A 22,988-nucleotide genomic window follows, 5' to 3' on the forward strand; every position below is an offset into this window, starting at 1 on the left:
GAGCCTGTGGAATTTGAGCATGTCCAGCGAATCCTGGGTTGTATTCATTAGTGGCACCGAGATTCGTTTCATGATTGCTATTGCTGATGTCTGTCTGAGTCTGGAATGAGGGCTGTCCTGGATTGTGCTCGATATAGGCACCGGGATTTGTTTGATCGCTGGTGCCGTTGTTCAACAGAGTCTGGAGTGGGCGCTGTTGTGGAATATGTTCACCACCGGGAATCGTTTCATGATTGCTGGCATCGTTACTCGTCTGAGGCTCGAATGGGCGTTGGGTAAATTGAGACCAGATCGGGTCGCTTGGCGATGGTAGCTCCCATATATCATTGTATACATCTCCCAGTAGAGGTTTTGAACCGTTGGTGGCGTTAACAATATCTAAGTGCTGCTGTTGATTGCCCCAAGAGTTATCGGAACGAAACTCTGGCGTCTCCTTTATTATGATGGGCTGCTGTTGAGTGCCACAGGAGTCATAGTTATTGAAGGGAGACCCCGTTGGCTCATTCCCTGTGATCGGCTGCTGCTGAATATTCCAAGAGTTATTGAACGGGAAATTTGGTGACTCGTTTCTTATGACCGGTTGCTGTTGAATATCTGGGGACTTGATGAAAGGAGAGCTCCGTGGCACGTTTATTATGACGGGTTGCTGTTGAATGTCTGATGAGTTATTGAGGCGAGACCTTGGTGACTCGCTCCTTATGGCGGGCTGCTGTTGAATATCCGGGAAGTTACCGGAAGGAAGCCTCGGTATCTCATTTCTTATGAGCGGCTGTATCTGTGAATTAATATCGGTATTTTGGTTGAAGCTCACACTCTCCGTACCTTGACACTCGAGATCAGTATCGCCACAACCCACACCACTGTCGTATATATCGGTGAACAACCCTAAACCATCGTCATTTTGATGAGCTGCATCGCCATCTGCCCCCGAAGTGAGGCCAAGTCCAAATATATGCTGCTTTGGAGAAGTCATTGGATGTCGACCAGCGAAATCTAGTATACAACCTGTCTTGACTTGAAGAGTAAATCGTCGTCGATTTCCCACGAGCAGTAATTAATATACAACAAAGCAAATGAGAGGCACATGCGAACTTATATATATACGTATTTGCCTTTGAAAAGCGTCCATTGTCCACGGTCAAACAGGAATGGTCGAAGCTTCATAATGCGAAGGCAATGACAAAGCAAGTAACAATGGAATTATAATTATCTCTCCATTCGGTATCTATAGTCATTGGCTACACGTAATAAAGACAGCTTTCATCCACTGGCTGTGCCACTTTGGCTAGCAGCGCGAATGAAAGGTAGAGCATCAACGAGGAACAAAGGTAGCTGTGTTGTTTAGGCGTATCAGAATAAGAAGTTATTTTTACCAAACGGAGCGTTTCCTGTAATGAAAGTTAGAAAACCATCATGATTATGAATTTAGAATAAAACGCGTTATTGGACGACTTGATATCAGAAGGTCTCCAAGAGTGTCATCAGCAAGCCCATAGGGCTTTGAGAAGTTACAGCATGGTATTCATCATTTGGTCAGAGGCTGTCCAATACAGTCCATACACGGGGATGCCCCATCTGTGTAGAAAACAAGTGTGACTTACCAACAAGACGGTCGTTCAAGGGCTGTGACTGCGACACACACACAACATGAACTTGACCTGAGCAAAGAAAAGGCCGCCTACAGTCAGTTTGAGTGAGCAAGATGTGCATCAACTTGAGGTGAATCTGTTGGGACCGCTACTACACAACAAAGACGAAAGCATCGCGCTTTTGTATGTAAAGATTGGGAATTGAAGAACGATTTAAATATGCAGTTTAGCTTTTGTTGTTGATCCGCATTGGCGCTTAGGTAATCGCTTGGCCAAGAGGCGCTGTGAGCCCCGTAATAGATCGTCGTTATCGGCCTGATTATCGAGGTTGCATCCACACATCAGGCTCGTATCTATCTTGGCAAGGCTAACTTGTCAGCGTTGCTGAGACAGAGCACGAACAGTAGATTTATCACTTCTACGGACACAATCTTGTTCTATTGTTACGTACCTCTTTAAAGTCTGGCTTATCGATCTTTTTTATCCATTTATTGAGCGCAACTCATGGGCCATCCCACCTGCATGCGAGCTACTTTTGGACCGCGACTTGCGACTTCGTGAATGGTGCCGGTTTCCGTATGACCTGCTTCTAAACAGTCGACCGAGGGCCACCCATAATGGACGCAGAAGATAACCCCGAGCTGCGCGCCAAACTTGAGGAGCTTGAACTCGAGCTAGAGGTATGTCTCACAAGATGCTCAATCCATAGCCACGAGCGGCCTTATTGAATGCGGGGATGTATAATGTTTTCCCACTCAGCTTTTGTTCATTCAAACCATTGGCACATTACATTCGATTGGGTAAATGCTAATAGTTACCAATAGGAAGCAGATATTACACAAAAAGGGTATGGTCCTATTCAACGAAGCTTGCGACACACGAAGCAATGCTAGTTTAGAGCCATCGCGTGGCGCATTTGCTGACATTTTCCGTCTCTTAGATACCAGAAGCGCCGAACGCAATTACTGGCTCAATACCTAGGGCCTTCATCTTTGGCGGAACCGAGGGGTCTACGAATCCATGCGCCAGACGATTCACCCCGCCGCACAAATGACGGCTCTCGCAATGCTTCGCTCGCGGCGCCCAATGGCGGCGACTCGGAGGGATACCAGCGATATTCAACCGCATACAGCGATTCACCCGATATACCTGCTCAATCGCCTGCCAGAATTTCCTCTGGCCGCTTTGAGCCAATGCCGAACACCTACCAACCCTATAGTGAAGAGATAAAGTCTGAGCTCTCACCAAACCCGGAAACCCGGGGGATGACACCCATTGATTCGCCAAATATCCTCAGACCACCCTTGCAGGCACAAGAGTCCCTATATCTGGATGTTGGTGGAAAACCATTTTTACCTGGGCCCTCCAAGGGGTCAGCTATGTCGATGGCGTCTGGTGCGAACTATACCTATAATGCAGAACATCAAGAAGGGCACCCGGAGCACCAACCTCAACAATATATTCAGAGCCAGGCAGGGGCACTGATATACGACCAACCCCACAGGGGGACAGTGTATGATGAAAGTCAGGGTGGAACTATGCTGGATGCTCAGCAAGTCTACTTCTCTGACTTTGCAGGCCAGCAAGCTTATGACAATCAGCCGCAACAACATGCTTATGCCGTTGGGATGCATAGATACTCAGTTAGCGAAACGTTCTCTCCCACCGCTGGTGTGGCCCCGCCAATGCTTACAGCCAATGATCTCCCGCCTCCAGCGGCTCTTGACTACCAAATGCCATTGGAGCCGCGAGATGTACCCTTCGCGGTATACGATCCTCATGATGGAATTACCCCTATGTCGAAATTCGATAACATAGCAGCTGTGTTACGCCATCGCAGCCGGACCACAGGGAGAGCACCAGCATACTGGGTACTGGACAGCAAAGGAAAAGAGATATCGTCTATAACCTGGGATAAGTTGAGCAGCAGAGCGGAGAAAGTAGCACAAGTCATCCGAGACAAGAGCTCACTCTATCGTGGAGATCGCGTAGCTTTAATATACCGCGACACCGAGATCATAGAGTTTGCCATCGCCCTACTTGGCTGTTTTATTGCCGGAGTCGTCGCAGTTCCAATCAATGACCTCGAAGATTATGTGAAGCTAAACACAATTCTTACGTCGACCCAGGCACATTTGGCACTTACCACCGATAACAACCTGAAGGCGTTTCAAAGAGATATAACAGCACAGAAGTTGACCTGGCCTCGCGGTGTTGAATGGTGGAAGACAAACGAATTCGGCAGCTTTCATGCCAAAAAGAAGGACGAAACTCCACCATTGGCTGTACCCGACCTGGCATACATAGAGTTCTCGCGGGCACCGACTGGGGACTTGCGCGGAGTGGTTATGAGCCATCGAACAATAATGCATCAAATGGCATGTTTAAGTGCGATACTGGATACTGTCCCGTCAAACACAGGTGGTGACACATTCAACTCGTCGCTACGGGATAAAAGCGGACGACCAATGTCGGGATCGAAGTCAACCAAGGGTGACATATTATTATCATATTTGGATCCTCGACATGGTATTGGGATGATAATGGGTGTACTTTTGACCGTATACGGGGGTCACACCAATGTTTGGATAGAGCGTGCTGCGGTCGAGACGCCTGGGCTATATGCTCACATAATTACCAAGTACAAAGCTACCCTAATGCTAGCCGATTATCCAGGGCTGAAGCGTGCGGCATACAATTACCAGCAAGATCCGATGACAACTCGAAATTTTAAGAAAGGCATGGAACCGAATTTCCAACACGTCAGGCTATGTCTGATTGATACCCTAACTGTGGACTGCGAATTCCATGAAGTTCTGGCCGATAGATGGCTGAAACCGATGCGAAATCCTCGAGCACGAGAACTTGTAGCTCCAATGCTTTGCTTACCTGAACACGGAGGCATGGTGATAAGCATGAGAGATTGGCTTGGAGGAGAAGAGAGGATGGGTTGCCCTTTGAGCCTGGAGGTAGGCTCGGAAACATCATCGATTGATGAGAGACAGAAAGACAAGGCCGGGGAAAAGGAGAAAGAGAGAATCTCTGGCCAGAACGGTTTTGGTAGTCTCATCGGGGGAGGCGGGACAACAACACCCACGGAAAGGAAAGAAAGAACCGAACTTGGAGAGGCACTCTTAGATCGTGAGGCTTTGAAGACGAATGAAGTCGTTGTGATCGCGATTGGTGACGAAGCTAAGAAGAGAGGAAACGAGGCTGGCACAGTCCGCGTCGGTGCCTTTGGTTACCCAATACCGGACGCAACTTTGGCGGTAGTGGACCCCGAGACAGGATTATTAGCATCCACCCACACTATTGGAGAGATCTGGGTTGACTCGCCATCTCTTTCAGGGGGTTTCTGGGCACTTCCAAAGCATACCGAGCAAATATTCCATGCTCGGCCGTATAAATTCGCCCACGGTGATCCAACACCAATGGTAATTGAGCCAGAATTCCTCCGTACCGGCTTATTGGGCACGGTAATCGAAGGAAAGGTATTTGTCCTAGGATTGTACGAAGATCGCCTTCGACAAAAGGTTGAATGGGTTGAGCATGGCCATGAGATCGCTGAGTTCCGTTACTTCTTCGTCCAGCATATTATCGTCAGCATTATGAAGAATGTGCCAAAGATCTTCGATTGTTCAGCATTCGACGTATTTGTTAACGACGAACATCTTCCAATTGTGTTACTGGAGTCACAGTCCGCCTCAACAGCACCGACCACTTCAGGGGGGCCACCGCGTCAGCTCGATACTGCATTGCTCGACTCGTTGTCTGAAAGATGCATGGAGGTTCTCATGCAAGAACACCATCTCCGCGTATACTGCGTCATGATAACTGCCGCAAACACATTACCCAAGGTTTTCAAGAACGGCCGGCGGGAGATTGGAAACATGCTTTGCCGGAAAGAGTTTGACCTTGGAAATCTGCCCTGTGTGCACGTTAAATTTGGCGTTGAGAGGGCTGTCCTTAATCTTCCAGTTGGCGTTGACCCGATGGGAGGCATATGGTCGCCTTTGGCGTCACAGACCCGAGAAGATATCCTCTTACCAGGAGAGAAGCAATACTCTGGTTTCGACCCTCGCGAAGTAGTTATCGATGACAGGACCTCGACCCCGTTGAACAATTTCACCAGTATTGTTGATTTGTCACAATGGCGCGTTGCTCGACAGGCCGAAGAGCTTTCCTACTGCACCATTGATAGCAGGGGCAAGGAAGCTAAAGGGATCACTTGGAAAAAGTTCGACACCAAGGTTGCTGCTGTGGCCATGTACCTCAAGAACAAGGTGAAGGTCAGAGCAGGTAATTGCTTGATGCTCATGTATACGCACTCCGAAGACTTCGTATATGCAGTTCATGCTTGCTTCTGCCTAGGAGTAACGGCCATACCGATGGCACCACTTGATCAGAACCGTCTCAGTGAAGATGCGCCAGCAATACTCCATATAATTGCCGAATACAAGGTTAAGGCGATTATAGCTAATCAGGAGGTGGACCACCTTCTAAAACTGAAAGTCGTCTCTCAGCACCTGAAGCAGTCTGCTCAGGTACTAAAGATTAGCATGCCGCCTATTTACAATACGACGAAGCCCTCCAAGCAAAACAGTGGCTGCAGAGATCTTGGTCTAACAATGCAACCTGCGTGGGTTCAGCCAGGATTCCCTGCTCTTGTGTGGATATACTGGACGCCCGACCAACGTCGCCTGGCTGTTCAACTTGGCCATGACACGATTATGGGTGTTTGCAAAGTGCAGAAGGAAACTTGCCAGATGACTAGCTCGCGTCCTGTTATGGGATGTGTGCGTAGTACGAGTGGCCTTGGCTTTATCCATAGTGTCCTGATGGGTATTTTTGTTGGCGCCCCGACTTACCTTCTGTCTCCAGTGGAATTTGCGCAGAACCCTGGATCCTTATTCCAGACTTTATCTCGGTATAAGATCAAGGACACATATGCGACTCCTCAAATGTTGGACCACGCCATGGCCATGATGCCTGGTAAAGGATTCGCCCTGCACGAACTGAAGAATATGATGATTTCTTCCGAAGGGAGACCACGCGTTGATGTGTTCCAGAAAGTGCGTCTACACTTCGCCGCCACAGGGTTGGATAGGACAGCCATCAACACGATTTATTCGCATATTTTGAATCCGATGATAGCATCGCGGTCATATATGTGCATCGAGCCCATTGAGCTTTGGCTTGACACAAGAGCATTGCGGAGAGGTTTGATCTACCCAGTTGACCCCGACTCGGACCCGAAAGCGTTACTGGTGGAAGATTCGGGCATGGTCCCGGTATCAACGCAAATTGCGATTGTCAACCCGGAGAACCGCCACTTGTGCCACGATGGCGAGTTCGGTGAGATCTGGGTCGTGTCCGAGGCTTGCGTGAAGTCCTTCTATATGTCAAAGGATCTGTTTGACTCGGAACGCTTTGACGGAAGAACTGTCGACGGAGATCCAACCGTCCAGTACGTACGGACTGGAGATCTTGGATTCTTATACAATGTTAGCAGGCCAATCGGGCCCAATGGCGCTCAGGTAGACATGCAGGTGCTTTTTGTACTTGGTAGTATTGGAGAGACGTTCGAGATTAATGGCTTGAGCCATTTCCCCATGGATATCGAGTATTCGATCGAGAAGTGTCATCGAAGCATTGTCTCGGGTGGCAGGTAAGTCTACCTCTTTAAACTTAACTATGCACATTTGCTAACTCTCGAAACAGTGCCGTCTTCCAGGCTGGTGGACTAATTGTTGTCCTAGTTGAAGTTGCACGAAAAGCCTACCTAGCATCCATTGTGCCCGTCATTGTCAACGCGATCCTGAATGAGCATCAGATTATTGTTGACATTGTTGCCTTTGTCAATAAGGGAGACTTCCCTCGCTCACGACTTGGAGAGAAACAGCGTGGCAAGATTCTCGCATCGTGGGTTACTAGAAAAATGCGCACAATGGCCCAGTTTGGCATTCGAGACGCCGATGCTGGTCTAGATGTCAACGAAGGCGCCGAGCCGCGTGCAGAAGGAGCCAGCGTGTGGAACAGTAGTATCATTGCCAGCAGCCTTCGTAATGAAGCAGATGCCCAACGTCAGAGCTACACCACATACTCACCGCCGCCGGGAGTTGTGGAAATGCCAGTCAGTGAGTACAGGGACATACATATTTCGTCTGCTGGCCCGAGCGAAACTACACCAACAGAGGCACGGCCAGACGCTAGTATGAGTGGCAACCCCGAGGCTACTCTGTCAACAGCGGAATATGGCGAGCCCAGGTTTGGTGGCCCAGAACGGCATCCATCGCCAATGCCTCCACAGCCAGGTCCAAAGCCACCATCTTACCCGCCGCCACCGCTGCCTGCTTTGGGAGAGCGGAAAAGGGACACCTGGACACTGCCCAGTCAGCGCCCAGTCTCCCACGCTGGGTCGGGCAGTGAAGGAATATTAAAAGTTGCCAATCCCACCACAGAGGATGATTGGGGACAGGAAGCGATGATGCATATGAATCTTGCTGGGCAACATAGAGATTTGGAGTAAAGTTACTGCTTACGACTAGCGTTAGACGACACCGAGGGAACCTGGAATAGCATATGAGGAGTTTTTTGGTACTCTTTTGTGTATATAGCCAGTTATGAGCGATTCTATACCAGCTCAGGTGGGGGGATGAGCTTAACTCATGAGGCAACGAAGCGCAATAAATATTACGCTGTACCTCTAAGTGAGGGAGCGTATAGTTCTCGAAAATAAGAAATCATTGATTCGTATATATCATTGAAGCTGATTCAACAGCACACATAAGACTCTTGAAGTAGATGGGAGGGCTTTGATTGACGAGAGCGGCAAAGCCGCTTGCCAATAACCCAAAAATGGCAGGGGTCTTCGGGGCTGTTATGACGTCCACCCCACCTCCAGTTCCTCAAGTCTCGTCGCAATCCCACACTCGTTAAGAACAGATTTCAGCGTGATCGCGTTCGCATTTTAATCGTCTTTATTGCACCTGTGACCTAATCACGCCTACATTTGATTCACTGTCGCGCAGTTCCCATAGCCATCGCGCATTCGTCTTGGGCTTGTTGAACCCTGCCCACGAAGATATATTTCCAACGAAGCGAATAACCATTTCGCTCACGAGCAACTACCAGGCTTGGTTTAATAATCGCCTCTTCAAAGCTGGCGCCCTTTCGCTTTCGGACGTCCAAGTCCCTCACGAACAGTCTGCGTCCACAGCCTCACCACCGAGCATCATTCTTGCGATACCTCTTTTCAGAAACCTGGCGCAAGGTCCGAGATCACCAAGCCGACTTCCGCTTCAATACCCTTCCCTACTACAAACACCGCACCCAAGCGCGCATCTACAGATTTCTTGTCGACCGCCAGAGAAAGCGGCTAGCAAGAGTCCCTAAACGTCGAGGTATTCTCGAGTACCTCCGCGGCCGCCGCCAAAGAATAATCACCGGCGCAAGCAAATATATCGATAAGGATGCAAGCTCTGTAAAAAGAACTGCAATGACCACACCGAGATACCCTCGACGAGGAAGCGGCGAATTTGAATACGGCACAACTCATGACCACGGAAGGAATGAGGGGGCAGAAGTGAATGAAGCCCCCGAGAGAGGAGGCAGGAGACGGAAGATTGCAGGATACCTTAAAGCGGCGAATGAATTGAGGCAGTCATATCAAACTGCTGCGAATGCAAAATGGGAAGCAAGGAAAGAGGACGACGAAGACAAAGACCCAATGCCTGGGTCGTTTCCTGATGTATCGATTGTTAGGCATGGAAACGAAGAGCTGATTCTGTTCCCTTCATACTGCAAGCGGCACGTAAAGCGACAGCCCAACTCGCAACTGGCGTCCGATGATCTGACGCAAACTCGAAGCGGTGACAGTACAGACATTGGTTCGGAGTGGTGGAAGGGAGAATGGGAAAAATATGAAGACGACAAGGCGATCGTTGATGTGGATGTACGAGGCTGGGTTTATACGCCTCATAGAGGCCCGATGAATCGCAAAAATCGCCTGCTATTAGGGCTTGCTCGACAGCTCAGTGGCGTCCCTGCACTGAAAACGTCGAAGAGCCGCGAGGGCAGCCCTGAGCGCACATCCCTGAAAGCTAGGCACGAGGCTCATGAAGCTCAGAGAGACGAGGAGAGGATCACACGTGAGGCCGAAGAAATTATGCGGAAAGGAGAAGATGAAGCGGAGGTTGCAGCGAGAGGAGGCTATAGTGAGGGCCATGGACAGGGACTCCGCATTGATAGCATGCGTGGCAGCCGTAACCGATCTCAAGGAACTCCCGGGCAACCGCTAGGATCTGGCCAAGTTCCGAAACGGTCATCGTGGAATCAACCATCGGATATGAGCCCAGAAGAGCTGAAGGCAGCAAATACGAATCTCATGACTAGGATAATGCCATTTTTGACGAATCCGCTTGTATCGACGCCAATAACTGTTTTCTTTTACGACAACAAGTCGTCCCAATCGAAAACTGTAATAACGAACGAATCCGGTCACTTTGATTTGAGAGCCGCCTTAGACTTTGTACCAACACATATCCGCGTTCTCGCTTCAGAAAACCTATCAGCTACAGAAGAGGTGAGGATCACAGAGCCGAAAGGCGTCAGCGTGATCAGCGATGTCGACGATACTGTTAAACACTCATCAATTAGCAGCGGAGCACGGACAATCTTCAGAAATGCCTTTATCCGAAACCTGAGCGACCTTACCATTGATGGTGTCAAAGAGTGGTATAATCAGATGTACGATATGGGCGTTGGTATACATTACGTATCGAATTCGCCATGGCAGCTTTTTCCTGTATTAGCAACATTTTTTCAAACTGCCGGACTACCGCCTGGAAGCTACCATCTGAAGCAATATAGTGGGATGTTGCAAGGGATATTCGAGCCTGTTGCGGAACGAAAGAAAGGCACGCTGGAAAGAATCCTTCGAGATTTCCCGGAGAGGAAGTTCTTGCTTGTGGGCGATAGCGGGGAGGCGGATTTGGAAGTATACACGGATGTTGTGCTTGCGAACCCTGGTAGGATCATTGGGTATGTCACCACAGCTCCAAATGCTTCTAACATTGTGGCTAACGGAGTATAGGGTCTTTATTCGAGACGTAACCACGCCAATTGAGCAGCCATTTTTTGACGAAAGCTACGGCGCGTCTTATGTTTCTCGAAGATTGCCTGAGAAACCAGAAAATCAGGGGCAATACGGTAGCAATACGCGAACCAAAAAACCTGATGTATCAGACCGGCCTGACAAGCGACCTCCGTTGCCAGCACGGGCAGCTTCAAGCACAGGACCAATAATGGGCGACCTTATCGATTTTGGTGACGAAGCCGATGAGGCTCACAAACCTTCCAGTAATGACACTTCGCGCTTCAATGCAGACCTTGTAGAACTAGAGTCGCCGCAGATCAAGAGGAAATCCGTTGCTGAAAAAGGAGCTAAACCACCAGCACCACCGCCACGACCTATCAAGCCTCTCTCGTTAAGAAGCAGGACTTTATCATTCGAGAACGCACCACATGATTCACGTGTTGGAAACAAGCCGGCAGAACCATCTCACCAAACCCACCAACGCACGTCTAAACCCAACAACCCTCTCCCAGACGAAGAAAAACAGAAAAAGCAGCCGCCATCTGGCGACGACAGTTATATTTCCGCTGCATCTGCCAAAGCAGCGGAAACATATAATGTTATGCCCAATGTCTCGCCGTATATTCCTTTCGGCAGTGATCTTTCGCTGCCCCAATCGGTGAACTCTTCATTCGAAAATTTGTCTACCCGCCAAGCCTTAACTGCAAAAGCTGCTTCTTACGCTACTTCGGCTTCAAACAGAATCAACGCTTACCGCTCATCTCGGGCCGATGTATCATCGACTCTTAAGCGCCCCGACAGCTCAGATTCTGATCTTCCTTCTGGCGCCAGCACTCCGCCGATCAACAAGAAGTTGGAGTTGTGGAATAGAAGGTGGGCAAGAGCAACCGAACTTTTGGGTAAAGAGGGAGTGACTCTGGTAAAATGGCGGAAGGGGGATGATGTTGCAGAGCGGGCGTCGAAGTTGGTACAGAATGCCATGAGGGAGATGGGTGTGGAAGGGCACAATGGAGCCGACGGAAAGGGAAAGACAGGAAAGGGAGGGGGAGAAGCAAAGGTGAAAGACTTGAAGAATTAGTGGTGAGGCAATGGGAAAGAATATTGATAGACAATGCAGGGACGGCGGCATGACATATTCGTGAAGGATTATACAAAGTCCTCTCAAAATATAAATAATCATTCCCACAACAGCTCCAGTTTACCTCCGCGGCTTTCCTTTTCCTGGTGGTTTCCCACCTGCCACCTTCCTCTTGCCCTTCTGTGGCGCTAATGCACCCTTCCCTTCCCTCTCTGCCCTCCCCTTCTTCCACACCTTCCCTTCTGTTCTTGACTCATGGTCATCCAGCTTCTTTCTATCCTTCCCGCTCATTTTCCCCTTAATGCTCTTCTTCAAAATGCTCTCTGGCCCATTCAACTCGGCGCGCCCAGATTTCTTCGCAGTCCGCTTATCCGCCTCGCTCTCGAACCAAGTTCGCTTCGGGCGGGACTTAATCTCATCCTCATGCACCATCACATTCTCACCCTTCCTGAGCTGCATCTCGGCCTGAGCCAGTTGCTTGTCTTCCTTCTCCTCCTTCAGAACTTCCTCGATTTCCTCGGCCATCCCGTATACCTTAGCAGCGAATGCATCTGCGTCGTTAGACTCGATGACGCGCGAGGCGATCTTGGCTCCCTGGCTCCGCGCCGTCTTGACGGCGGCTTTGACGACCTTACGGTCGGGCTCGGCGGCAAGAGTACATGCGCGACCACTGCGGCCAGCACGAGCCGTACGACCGACTCTGTGCAGGTAGATCTCAAGTGACTGGGGGGCTTCGTAGTTGATGACTGTGTCGACTCCCTTGATATCGAGACCTCTGGAGGCGAGATCAGTAGCAAGGAGATACGAGACTTTACCGTCCCTGAAAGCTTCGACGGATGCAATACGCTTGAGACAATGTTAGCTTTGATAATAAGAGAAGATTAGACTTGTACAAACCTGTTCTTGCGACAAACTTCCGTGGAGCTCAGCAGCCTTCATACCAGACAGACCGAAGATAACACGAGCTCTGTGAGCTTCCTTCTTCTGCCTGAAGAAGACAATGACTTTGTTGTGGAACACCTTCTGGCACAGATAAAGCAGATAACCCATACGCTTGTCCTCTCTGCCTGGACGCAGACGGACAAACTCCTGCACTAAAGTGGTGACCGTCGACCTTTGCGCGTCAACCATCAGTCTAACAGGTCTGTTCAGACCCACACGAATGAGCTTATCAACAGACGATGTCATGGTAGCGGAGAACAGCATGGTCTGCCTCGACTTCGGGATTGTGGTGAGAATCTCATTCAACTCATCGGCGAAACCATCTTCCAACATGCGATCAGCCTCATCAAGAACAAGAATCTCGAGAGTATCAACGGTGAAAGATGGCGAGTTGCGCATGTGATCGATGAACCGACCTGGGGTAGCGATAATGATATCTGGGCGAAGACGCAGCTCAGCCTCTTGGATCTTTAAACTGAGACCACCGACAGCAAGACAGAATTTGATATCCGTGTAACTGGCGAGCTTCGTGGCAACTGCGTGACATTGGATAGCCAATTCACGAGTTGGCATGAGGATGGCGACTCTGCTCGTTGGAACTTTCTTGGGCCTGTACAAGAGACGTTCGAGGACGGGAACAATAAAGGCCGCGGTCTTTCCGGAGCCTGTCACGGCACCGCCGACGACATCTTTACCAAGTAACGCGACTGGAATGGTCTTGGCTTGAATAGGTGTCGGCGCCGAAAATCCACATGCTGCCAGGCCACGGTGGATAGGCCTCGACAGTGACATGTTCTGGAAGGACAAAACCTCACCCTTCGTCGCAGTCTTTTCGGATTTCTCTTCCGGTGCGAAAAATGCATCTCTGCGGGCGGCCTCCTCTACGTCGTCGTCAGACTCCTCATTTGATGAGGCTCCCTGAATATCGTCTGGGTGTGGTTGTGCAGAGGCGACAGACTCGTCGTCAGAGTCGGCATCGCCATTCTCTTCACCAGCTTCTCCCATGCTCTCATCTTCTGCCATCTCATCCCCGCTCTCCTCTTCATCTAAAGCAACGCCCATACCGAACCCATCCTCCGCCATAAATTCATCTTCGTCGTTGTGCATTACAGCATCCTCATCGTTGCTCTCAACATCGTCGACCTCCTCCGCTTTGCCGCCCTTCTTAGCCTTCCTCCTGGCAATAATCTCGTCAATATCGACAGCCCTCTTGTCGCCGGCCTTCGATGCTCCACCAGCGAAGCTCTTCTTAGCACTCTCAAACCCCCACCCTTCGAACTCCTCCATTTCGCCTGCTGCATCCGCCGCCTCCAGCTGGAACTCAAAATCGGAATCCATAGCTCCATCATCATCCTCTTTCGCGCCCCAAACCCCGTCATTCCCCTCCTCCTCTTCGTCTCCTTCCATATTCTTCTCCTTCTTTGCCTTCTTTAACTTGTCCTTGCTACCGGCAGCATTGCCGCGTTTGCGCTTCTTGTTCTTCGATTCGCTGGATGCGGGGACTACTTCAAGTTCGGGATTCGCCTCGTCTTCGTTATCGGATAGAGTCAGGACGAACTCGTCCTGAGCTTTTATCTTCTTAGCGCTAACCATTGTGTGAAGATTGAGGATTTATTGTGCAGGCCTTGCAGATGAATTCTGGTTGTCGAGACTTTTTCGGGCAGAAAATGGTAGCTGCGAAAGGCGGTAAAAGATCGGCCAATTAAATGGGATTATATTACAGGGGTCTTCCAACTCCGAAAATACTCTACTGCCGCAGCACAAGTGCATTGAGGATCAAGATATTATTAAAAATTTAGGTCAAGTCATCAATGGGATTTAAAAGGGCTGTATTAACATCTGTTGTACATTAAGACAATTTGAGTATGCGAACCAAGTACTGTAACTTCAATGTGGCCACGCACCATCATAGCCACGGTCATGAGGAGTTCTATCGAGCGTATTCTTCACCCCCCATCCAAAACCTCCTGAATAAGATATCGCAAGCATCTCAGCGTGTTTGCACACAGAGCTAGGCCGGAGACAAGGTTCCGACCTAAATAAAACCCATCGATGCTGGTCGCTGGCAAGCGCGGAATAGCTTTGCCCAATTGGAAGATTTCTGAACATAGTCGTCGATTAACCCTCCACACGTACGTCAAGTTCTGCCTCATGTTGATATGTGACAATATCGAGGAATGTCGCACCTGGCCCCGAAGTTGTAGGAGGCTTCCGCGCCACAGATAGAGTACGATGCCTCTCCCAAATCTTGTATTTTTTCATGAACGCGTCGAACCACATGAACTCTGGGTCGTTTGGTTTGTCGACGGGTCTATTGACCACAATCTGGTGAAATCTGTTCGGGATCTGTTCGTACGCAGCGTCCCTGGTGGGGTTGATCCAAATGTTGCGGTCCGAAAACGGCACGTGCAATCTGGAAACACGCCTCAAGAGCTGGTCAAGCAAGTGCCCGCCGATTCCATGTCGCAAGCATTCTCGATGGACGTAGAATTGAATCATTGCGGTGGATCGGGATCGGCCATTGAAGGTACCACCAAATCCCAGACACCTTTCCACCATGGCGAATCCAACCACCTCATTAGACTTTGCAACACGGCTTCCGACAGGAGGGTCTCCTCGAATGGCGACAATGAACGGGTAAGAACATTTTCGTGTAGCCTCAAAGACAGCCTTGATGTTCTCTTCAGTAACTGGCTGCTGGTCTTCAGGAATGAAAGAATTCAAGACCCATTGATTGTAGATTGCTGTAATCCCAGGAACGTCTTTCATCTCCGCTGGGCGGACGTGTATAGCGATATATGGTTTTTCCGGAACGGCAGCTTCTCCCCAGTCGAAAGGTTGGACACCCAGTTGCATATTTGGTACAAAATAAGTATTCTTCCCCCGCTGGCGACGCCGAGCAATAGCTAGCTTCCGCGTCTGTCTTCGCTCCATTGCAGTATTTGAAGTCCATTCCTTTTGCTTCTCTTTATTATCTGTAGAGGGATCTGGAAATAATTAGAAGCAGGCTCGATATATGACAAGAGAACTTACTTGGAAAGGATTCAGGATGTTCAAGTGCATCCATAAACGAATTGACATTAATTGGGAAGCTTCCCATAAATTCCATCGCTTTGATATTGACAACGATAACTTCTTCCGGCAGATTCTCTTGCCAAACCTTCACAAAGGCGTTCAGAAACTCTTCCGTGACATCCAAATGCCACTCTTGGCCCGTGGGATCTGCGGTATAGAAATAATTGTCATTAAGACTGTTGAGTCTAATAACATCGCCAGGGCATTCGGCCAACGCTGCGCCAATGAACTTCTTCACCGAAGCGTCGTCTTTGAAATCGTCATCGCTGATGCACAGGCTCTTGACCGGACCGGGCTTTCGAAGATCTGCCCACTCGCTCAAAGCATCACTTCCGTCTTTTTGGGCGGAGTGAGTTTTGATAGAAGCGTCCGAATAAACTCTGGGTGCCACGTCTTTGACAAGCCCGCCATCGGTATGAAGAAAAAATCCAGTATTATATTCTTCTCCCTGACAGACATTTAACTGAGCTGAACCAGAGCTAGGCTGGGGCGGTTGCGTTATAACAGCCTCGAGTTCGGTTTTTGCCGCGATTGAAGCCTTTCGATTATCAACCAGGGGTACACCTCCTATAGTATTGGAAGAATGGCCCGAAGTACTCTCATTTGGAATCGAAGCAGCCGTCGATTTGTTCAGAACAGAAGACTGTTGCGTATTCGATTTCTTGCCCCGAAGATGTGGCGGGATATAATGTGGCTTTGCTTCCTTTATCGACTGCTGGGAGCCATTTTCTTGAGAGGCAGCTGTATTTGCGTTGACCGGTGTCGGGCCCTTTTGTTCAGCAAGAATCTCGGTGCTTTCGACCGGAATTGAAGGTTCTCGTCGCAGATGGGGAGGCAATTTTATCGGAGCAAAACCAGCTCGGGATGCTACTGACTCATTTCGGGAATGAAGGCCAGGATTATCATAAATCTCCGTGCAATCCTCCTTGATGGTGACTTTGGAATTGACGAGAGAACTTGGAACTTGAGTTTCCCTGAGATGGAATGGGAAAATATGAATAGGTGACCCAGCTGAACTGGGGTTTGACGAAGTGATTGCAATAGGGGAGGCCAGTCTATTTGACGTTGCTCTGAACCCAACTGCCAAGAGAGGACTGTTGCTTGAGGATACAACATTCCCTTGCCATTTTGGTTCTCCTGGCGAGGTGGTTTCCCCCATAGAACTAGGCAAGCCTTTCTGCTGTTGAACTGGCATCTGATCCGAGCTGGATAGAGACGCATTGGCATTGACAGAGGGGGGTATCGGTGGTGAGATTGGGCTTTTTTTGAAGATCTGTCTGTTATCCGCAGAAGATTTGGGAGTCTGAATAATATTGCCCCTTCGCAGGTGTGGGGGTAATTTATGTCTTGGGGTTTCTGCCAACTTCACTTCGGAGTCGACTTGAGGAGTAGCAATAACCAGCTTGGTTCCCGTTTGTGGATGGGGTGTCAACACATTGGTAATGACAGGTGTCTGTGGCTCTATACTCCCCGTACTATCTGTTCTTGTAGATTGAGCCACGGGTTCGGTTGTGTCGGTCACTGTGTTGGTGTTCTCTTTGGCCAGAGTTCCAACGTTGGAACCGTATGACCCCGGACTAAAGTCTGGCTTGGGAGGGAGCGCCTCCGAAACATTGTGATCAATTCGCTGTCTCCTCATGTGAGGTGGAACCCGCTCAGCGTTTGTCAAGACTTCTTGGATATGCGCTGCGCTGGGGTGACTTTGATGAGGCGGTATTGGACTGGATTGCACCACAGCGGCTTTTGTCAAGACTTCTTGACTATGTGCTGCACTGGTTCGCCTTAAATAAGGAGGTATTGGACTGGGCTTCATTGAGGCAACTTGTGTCGAGACTTCTTGATTCTGTGTAGAATTTGGGCGCCTTAAGTGAGGCGGTATTGGGTTTGGATGCATTGCAACAGGATTGCTCCAGTATGCAAAGCGTGGTGTAGAAGTTAAGAGCTTCTTCGTATGTGGTGATAAGTATTTGTAACCCGTAAAACTTTGTGATGGAGAGGTTGGTTGAATGTTCTCAGATTGAGTTCGTTGACAAAGAGAGTAGCAGTATTTGCTACCACTTGAATAAGTTACCCCAATCAAGCGATAACCTTGATAGACCCAAATTCACTCATCGATAATCTCCATAACCATGATAGACCCAAATTCACTCCAATTATTTCTGGCGGGGATGAGCTGGTTATATTACCATGGCCTCGCCAGCAAATTTACAATCGAACAAAGCAACTCTTATAAATTACAAGTCAAAAAGATGAAATTATTATAATAATTGCATTTATAACGCCACTGCCTTGTCTTAGAGATTCTACAAACATTGAAAAATGGACGCTGTGGTATTATAACTTCAGCACTGTTCCTGTAACTGAGCCATAGGAACTGGGCACGGCTACGGGCCACGTGACCATATATCGCTTAACTTCCTGAACATGGGAAGTTATCAACTCAAAAGGTTCCACCACCAGACGACAACGATGTTGTCCATATTAAGAAAGGCGCGTTTGAAGGACAAAGAGATGCGCATATTGATGCTGTACGAACACTTTTGCTTTGTTTCTTTCCAGATGCTGACGTTTGTAGTGGTCTTGACAATGCGGGGAAAACGACCATTGTGAAGAAGATAATGGGAGAAGCTGTTAATAGCGTCAGCCCAACTCTAGGCTTCATCATTAAGACCATAGATTATGAGGGGTGAGCAAAAACGATAAAAAAGCCCCGTATTTTTGCTGACCGGTTGCAAGATATAAACTTAATATTTGTTTGCATTCCGGCCCACGTCTTGTGAATAGTCCCAACACTAACGTTAACGTCAAGGGGATGTTGGTGGCCAAAAAACCTTGAGATCATACTGGAGAAATTACTTTGAAAAGACCGACGCCCTCATCTGGGTGGTTGACGCGACCGATCGTCTGCGTGTTGAAGACTGTAGGGCCGAATTACACGGCCTGTTGCAAGAGGAAGTTCGTCAGCGATCCCCTTTGCCCGTGTTCCCCTTTGCCCGTGTTCGTGCCAACGCTGACACCATGTGTTTTCCTAGAGGCTGTCTGGAGCGAGTCTCCTGGTCTTCGCGAACAAGACAGATGTCAATGGCTGTATGGATGAGACAGAAATCCAAGAGGTTTGCGCACGATACTTATCCCGTATGCGAAAGTCATCCGCTAATGGAAGATCATGGTTAGGGCTTGCGGCTAGATGAGATCCGATCCCATAAATGGCACATCATTCGTTGCAGCGCCGTTACAGGTGCAAACCTCAACGAAGGGCTAGCTTGGGTGGTTAACGATGCAAAAGCTAGACTTTTCTTGTTCTGAACCATATAATTCAAGCAGTTCTTGTTGTCATGGCTACCCGGACGACATCCACTGGAGTGGACGAAACAGGTTCTGGAGCTATGAGGTCAAGCGGCTCCGTAGTCGTTCGTACAGTACTCCGTATCTCGGGGGTTGTCCAGGGACAACGCGCCAGCGACAACTCCCCTCGCGCTAAGGGCGAAATGGCCAAGACATAAACAAAACATGGAGGGGTGCATTTCAGACAATTGAGGAACACCAGAATCGGTGGTGGAATGAAGCACAAAAAATACCAATTTTACGGGATATACTGGTGAAAATAGAATCAGGACCCAAGAATATTTTATATTGCCTGTGCGATTCTTGGATCGAGTCCCCCTATGTCGGATGCTGGTCGGTGTTCTGCGGGCGGCCTTTGCCAAGACCTGCGATTAGTGACGCTTATATCGAACCTAAATAGATTGAAGCAAGTACAACCGACCGTTGCTTCCAGCTCTTGATCGCATCTTGTCAACTTTGAGAAAGACTCTAGCTTATAGCGAGCGCTGCCGTCATACTTGAACAACCTGCTATTTTGTGTATTCAACTGCATTGCTGTGTATCTGCGAATGTGTTACGAACATCACTAAAACACCCGTCACCTTTTCCCACCATGCCTTCGACAGCAGAGACCGATGCCGAGGATATAAATGACTTCTTGAAGCGTATCCAGGAACTGGGCATCAAGCGCGACCAGGAGGATGAGGAGCGGAACAAAAAACTGGAGGAGGAGATTCTGCAGGGACGAAAAGAACGGCAAGCCCGCCGGGCTGGTTCGTGTTGCCCATGTCTTTGCAATTCACATTCAATGTTGCCCATAGTCTTGTCCTGTCTCACTAACACCACAACAACACAGAACGCGCTAGATCTATATCCCCAATAAAGGACTCTATTACCAATACTCCACCGCCATATAAACCTGCCTCCGCTGAAACTCGCACCCAATCGCCGAAAGCAGCCTTGACTCCATCTCCAGGACTTCAACGCCCGTCTCAATTATCAAATCGAGAGCAACTGCTCGACGACACCATGGGCCGCCTAACTGGCGAAGAACCACCTACGAAAGATCATGGCCCATCACCAATTAGTCGCAGCAGCGATATCCCAGACAAAAACGTCGTTCATACCATATCTGTCAGGGCCTCGCCCTCAAGCGCGATGCCGTCAAGAAGCCCAACTCTTTCGTGGCAGCGTAGGCCAAATTCACAATCACCGGTTCGATCAAGCACGCGACCGTTTTCCATGATTGCAGGCGAAACAACTGCACGTTCTCCAATTGAGAAATCCGAACCACCGTCCAGGGACGCGGCGCCAATGGACCGCAACAAAATAGCACAATCACTTGCGTCGAAAGATCCCACATGGTTCCGACAAACTTCTGACGGAGGGCAAGGCTCTGCCGCATATCGAAAGACACAAGTCGAGGTTAAAGACGTGGACCAAGCCATACCAAACATCCACCGCGTGGGATTGCCAGGGATGTCACATACTCCGACCAGAGAGTATAGTGATAGTTCTGACGTCAAGGAAACAAAACAAGCGGATATCGATCGATCATCTTCACCTTCGAGAGCTAGCTCATCTACTAAAGACAGTATAACTCAGAGCAGCGCATATGGTTCAACGACCAGTCGGACTGGATTTGTGTCACCGATGCCCGCGACCAGTGCACAGCGGTTTCCTCAACCAGGATCAATAACTGCATCGGAGGGCAATATAGACCAACCAGTTTCTACTCGCAATCTCGCCATGTCCCCTTCCCAGGGCCGCATCTCGCCAGAGAGGATGGACCGGCCAATATCACCCACTAAAGGAATGGGAGGGTTTGTCCAGAGTGCAATGATGAAAAGATCTGATAGTGTAAATAAGAGATGGAGTGTACAGTCACCTGGCGGCTTGACTCGTGGCAACTCTACCGTAAGTAACCGGAATAACCAGGAACTTTCTTCCAGGACACCCCTGGGCAACATCTTGAATTCTCCCACACGAGAACCACGCCCCAGCAGTTTGAGTCGAGAGAATACTCCAATATCTAGGCCAAGTTCTAGTCATAGCAATGCTACAGTCATCCTTGAGGGCGCCCGCCAAGGAAGATCAGGCGCTCAATGGGGCTCTGAATCGGAAGTTATTCTAGACGGGGACTTTGTAAAGCCAGGTATATCAGCTTCGCAGCTTCAAGCGTCATCGGATGCACATTCTGGGAGGCAAGTTGACCGGCCAGAGAACTCAGCACTCAGTGTGAGCCCTCCTCCAAGCCCTCCCAAGTCCACAGACACGCGCAGATGGAGTCCCACGAAGTCCAGCTGGCTTGAAAGCGCTTTAAACAAACCAGAATCTCCGAAGCCCAAGCCAGCCCCCCCTCCTCAACAGCCTAGTTGGATGTCAGAAATTAGCAAAGCCAAGCAAAAGGTTCCAACAACGGAAACATCGAAGAAACCATCAGGCCACAAACACCAGGTGAGCATCGGAGGCTTACTGAGATCGCCACCAATGGGAGGAATTGCGCAGCCTTTAAGTGTTGGAGGATTACCAGCAGGGTTCTCAAGCGGTACTTCCCCAATAAGCCAGACAAACAAAGCATCGGATGCTGCTCCCAAAACAAAGACCGACAACGGTGACGTATCAAGCAAGGTATCGCCTGAAGCTTCAAAAACAGCCACTCCTAAAACGACCGAAACCAAGCCTACGGCGCCTATAGCTATTAAACCCTCATCGCCGGTCATTGGTAAAACCAAACCAGAAACTCCGCCTAAAAAGGACTTCATTTTGAATTCAAAGCCAAAGCAGGTACTTCCACCTGCTGACAAGGACGAACCGGAATTCAAGAATGTGTTCGGCCAGCTTCGACGCACTAAGACTCAAAATTATGTCGCCCCTGATGAGCTCAAAGACAATATACTTCGTGGGAAAGCAGGGCTGAGCTTAACTGGTGGCCCAAAGAAAACCGAGCGTAGAGACGAATTTAAGGATGCTATCCTGAAAAAGAAGGAAGATTTCAAGAAAGCACAATTAGAGGGGACCGGAGTTACGAAGTCCACAACTCCAATTCAAGCTGAGCTTCCTGAAGCCTTGCGCAAGAAGGCACAGCTAGGTGGGGCCGGTGCCACACAGTCCACACTTCCTCCTGTTCAGGCCCAGCCTCCCGAAGCCTTGCTCAAGAAGGCAAATTTGGGAAGGGTCAATACGGTGGTACCTGGAACTCGAAACAACACTGTTTCTGGCAAAGGGTTATCCGACACTCTATCAAAAAACAACCTACCTTACAATTCTCCGAAGCCCAAAATATCACTAGAGGCTAATTCTCCTACGGCATCCCAAGGAAAACTTGCCGGACGCTTCAACCCAGCCCTGGCTGGCATGCTGGCGAGGGGTCCGCCCCCAAAGCCAGCAGGGTCAAGCAGAAAAGTGAGCTCTAATTTGGAAACTGCCAGTCGACTAGCAGCATCCAAGGGGCCTGAGAAGCAAGATGGGCCACAGTTAACCCACATGACTAAGGGCCGCGCAAGAGGACCGCGCAGGAAGGCTCCGTCTACAGTTACTCAAGGAAAGGCATCGGAAGCTGCCGTCTCACCGCCGTTGAAGTCGCCTGGGTTGTCGCTCGTTCCTTCGTCTCCACTGGCGCGGAGAAGCACGGTTCCTGCCTCCTATGGTGTGATGAGCTGGTAAGAGGTGGGTATCATGGTGCATTTTAGGGGTTTTGGGGTTTAGGGGTGGGGGAGTGTTTTGTTTTGCTAGGGCAGGGTTCTGGCGCGATGGATAGGATGGAACTTGTATGATAAATGTATATAAGAGATTATGGAAAACTATGCATTTTTGTAGAGTAGGACTATGGATATTGGCGTATACCAATAGATATCAAAATCAATTGCTCTGATCAAATTTT

At 49.3% G+C, this 22,988-nt stretch overlaps 6 protein-coding genes across 6 annotated transcripts; 4 read left to right on the plus strand and 2 right to left on the minus strand.

Annotated features, from left to right (window-relative positions):
- Positions 1–1,916: 1,916 nt before the first annotated feature.
- On the plus strand, positions 1,917–8,395 carry VC83_05227 (uncharacterized protein). Its single transcript, XM_024468849.1, has 4 exons — positions 1,917–2,269; positions 2,414–2,436; positions 2,530–7,257; positions 7,311–8,395. The coding sequence occupies exons 1-4, from the start codon at positions 2,207–2,209 to the stop codon at positions 8,116–8,118; spliced, it is 5,622 nt and encodes a 1,873-aa protein (XP_024323191.1). The 5' UTR covers positions 1,917–2,206; the 3' UTR covers positions 8,119–8,395.
- On the plus strand, positions 8,384–11,831 carry VC83_05228 (uncharacterized protein). Its single transcript, XM_024468850.1, has 2 exons — positions 8,384–10,631; positions 10,684–11,831. Exons 1-2 carry the CDS (start codon positions 9,088–9,090, stop codon positions 11,762–11,764), a joined length of 2,625 nt encoding a protein of 874 aa, XP_024323193.1. The 5' UTR covers positions 8,384–9,087; the 3' UTR covers positions 11,765–11,831.
- Positions 11,832–11,884: 53 nt separating this feature from the next.
- On the minus strand, positions 11,885–14,299 carry DRS1 (nucleolar DEAD-box protein required for synthesis of 60S ribosomal subunit; the record flags this gene model as incomplete). Its single annotated transcript, XM_024468851.1, has 2 exons — positions 11,885–12,610; positions 12,662–14,299. The coding sequence occupies 2 exons, from the start codon at positions 14,297–14,299 to the stop codon at positions 11,885–11,887; spliced, it is 2,364 nt and encodes a 787-aa protein (XP_024323194.1).
- A 525-nt stretch (positions 14,300–14,824) lies between these two features.
- Positions 14,825–17,733, minus strand: VC83_05230 (uncharacterized protein; the record flags this gene model as incomplete). Its single annotated transcript, XM_024468852.1, has 2 exons — positions 15,740–17,733; positions 14,825–15,693 (listed from the first exon to the last, which is right to left on the minus strand). The coding sequence occupies exons 1-2, from the start codon at positions 17,673–17,675 to the stop codon at positions 14,825–14,827; spliced, it is 2,805 nt and encodes a 934-aa protein (XP_024323348.1). The 5' UTR covers positions 17,676–17,733.
- A 325-nt stretch (positions 17,734–18,058) lies between these two features.
- On the plus strand, positions 18,059–19,547 carry ARL2 (ADP-ribosylation factor-like protein 2). Its single transcript, XM_024468853.1, has 6 exons — positions 18,059–18,309; positions 18,357–18,467; positions 18,518–18,534; positions 18,591–18,736; positions 18,814–18,894; positions 18,956–19,547. The coding sequence occupies exons 1-6, from the start codon at positions 18,206–18,208 to the stop codon at positions 19,085–19,087; spliced, it is 591 nt and encodes a 196-aa protein (XP_024323347.1). The 5' UTR covers positions 18,059–18,205; the 3' UTR covers positions 19,088–19,547.
- VC83_05232 (uncharacterized protein) lies at positions 19,548–22,937 on the plus strand. The gene has a single exon (XM_024468854.1). It carries the CDS (start codon positions 20,135–20,137, stop codon positions 22,769–22,771), a length of 2,637 nt encoding a protein of 878 aa, XP_024323350.1. The 5' UTR covers positions 19,548–20,134; the 3' UTR covers positions 22,772–22,937.
- Positions 22,938–22,988: the final 51 nt, after the last annotated feature.

Source organism: Pseudogymnoascus destructans (assembly GCF_001641265.1).
Source record: "Pseudogymnoascus destructans isolate 20631-21 unplaced genomic scaffold scaffold_13, whole genome shotgun sequence".
In the NCBI taxonomy this organism is placed as follows: domain Eukaryota; kingdom Fungi; phylum Ascomycota; class Leotiomycetes; order Thelebolales; family Thelebolaceae; genus Pseudogymnoascus; species Pseudogymnoascus destructans.

Bases quoted from the DNA above. Each gene is read 5' to 3' on its own strand.
- VC83_05227 (XM_024468849.1), top strand. From the start codon at position 2,207: ATGGACGCAGAAGATAACCCCGAGCTGCGCGCCAAACTTGAGGAGCTT. The intron at 2,270-2,413 runs GTATGTCTCACA...AGTTACCAATAG, and splicing joins AGCTTGAACTCGAGCTAGAG to GAAGCAGATATTACACAAAA. The intron at 2,437-2,529 runs GTATGGTCCTAT...TCCGTCTCTTAG, and splicing joins GCAGATATTACACAAAAAGG to ATACCAGAAGCGCCGAACGC.
- VC83_05228 (XM_024468850.1), top strand. From the start codon at position 9,088: ATGACCACACCGAGATACCCTCGACGAGGAAGCGGCGAATTTGAATAC. The intron at 10,632-10,683 runs GTATGTCACCAC...AACGGAGTATAG, and splicing joins AACCCTGGTAGGATCATTGG to GGTCTTTATTCGAGACGTAA.
- ARL2 (XM_024468853.1), top strand. From the start codon at position 18,206: ATGGGAAGTTATCAACTCAAAAGGTTCCACCACCAGACGACAACGATG. The intron at 18,310-18,356 runs GTACGAACACTT...TGACGTTTGTAG, and splicing joins GAGATGCGCATATTGATGCT to TGGTCTTGACAATGCGGGGA. The intron at 18,737-18,813 runs GTTCGTCAGCGA...GTGTTTTCCTAG, and splicing joins ACGGCCTGTTGCAAGAGGAA to AGGCTGTCTGGAGCGAGTCT.
- VC83_05232 (XM_024468854.1), top strand. From the start codon at position 20,135: ATGGGCCGCCTAACTGGCGAAGAACCACCTACGAAAGATCATGGCCCA.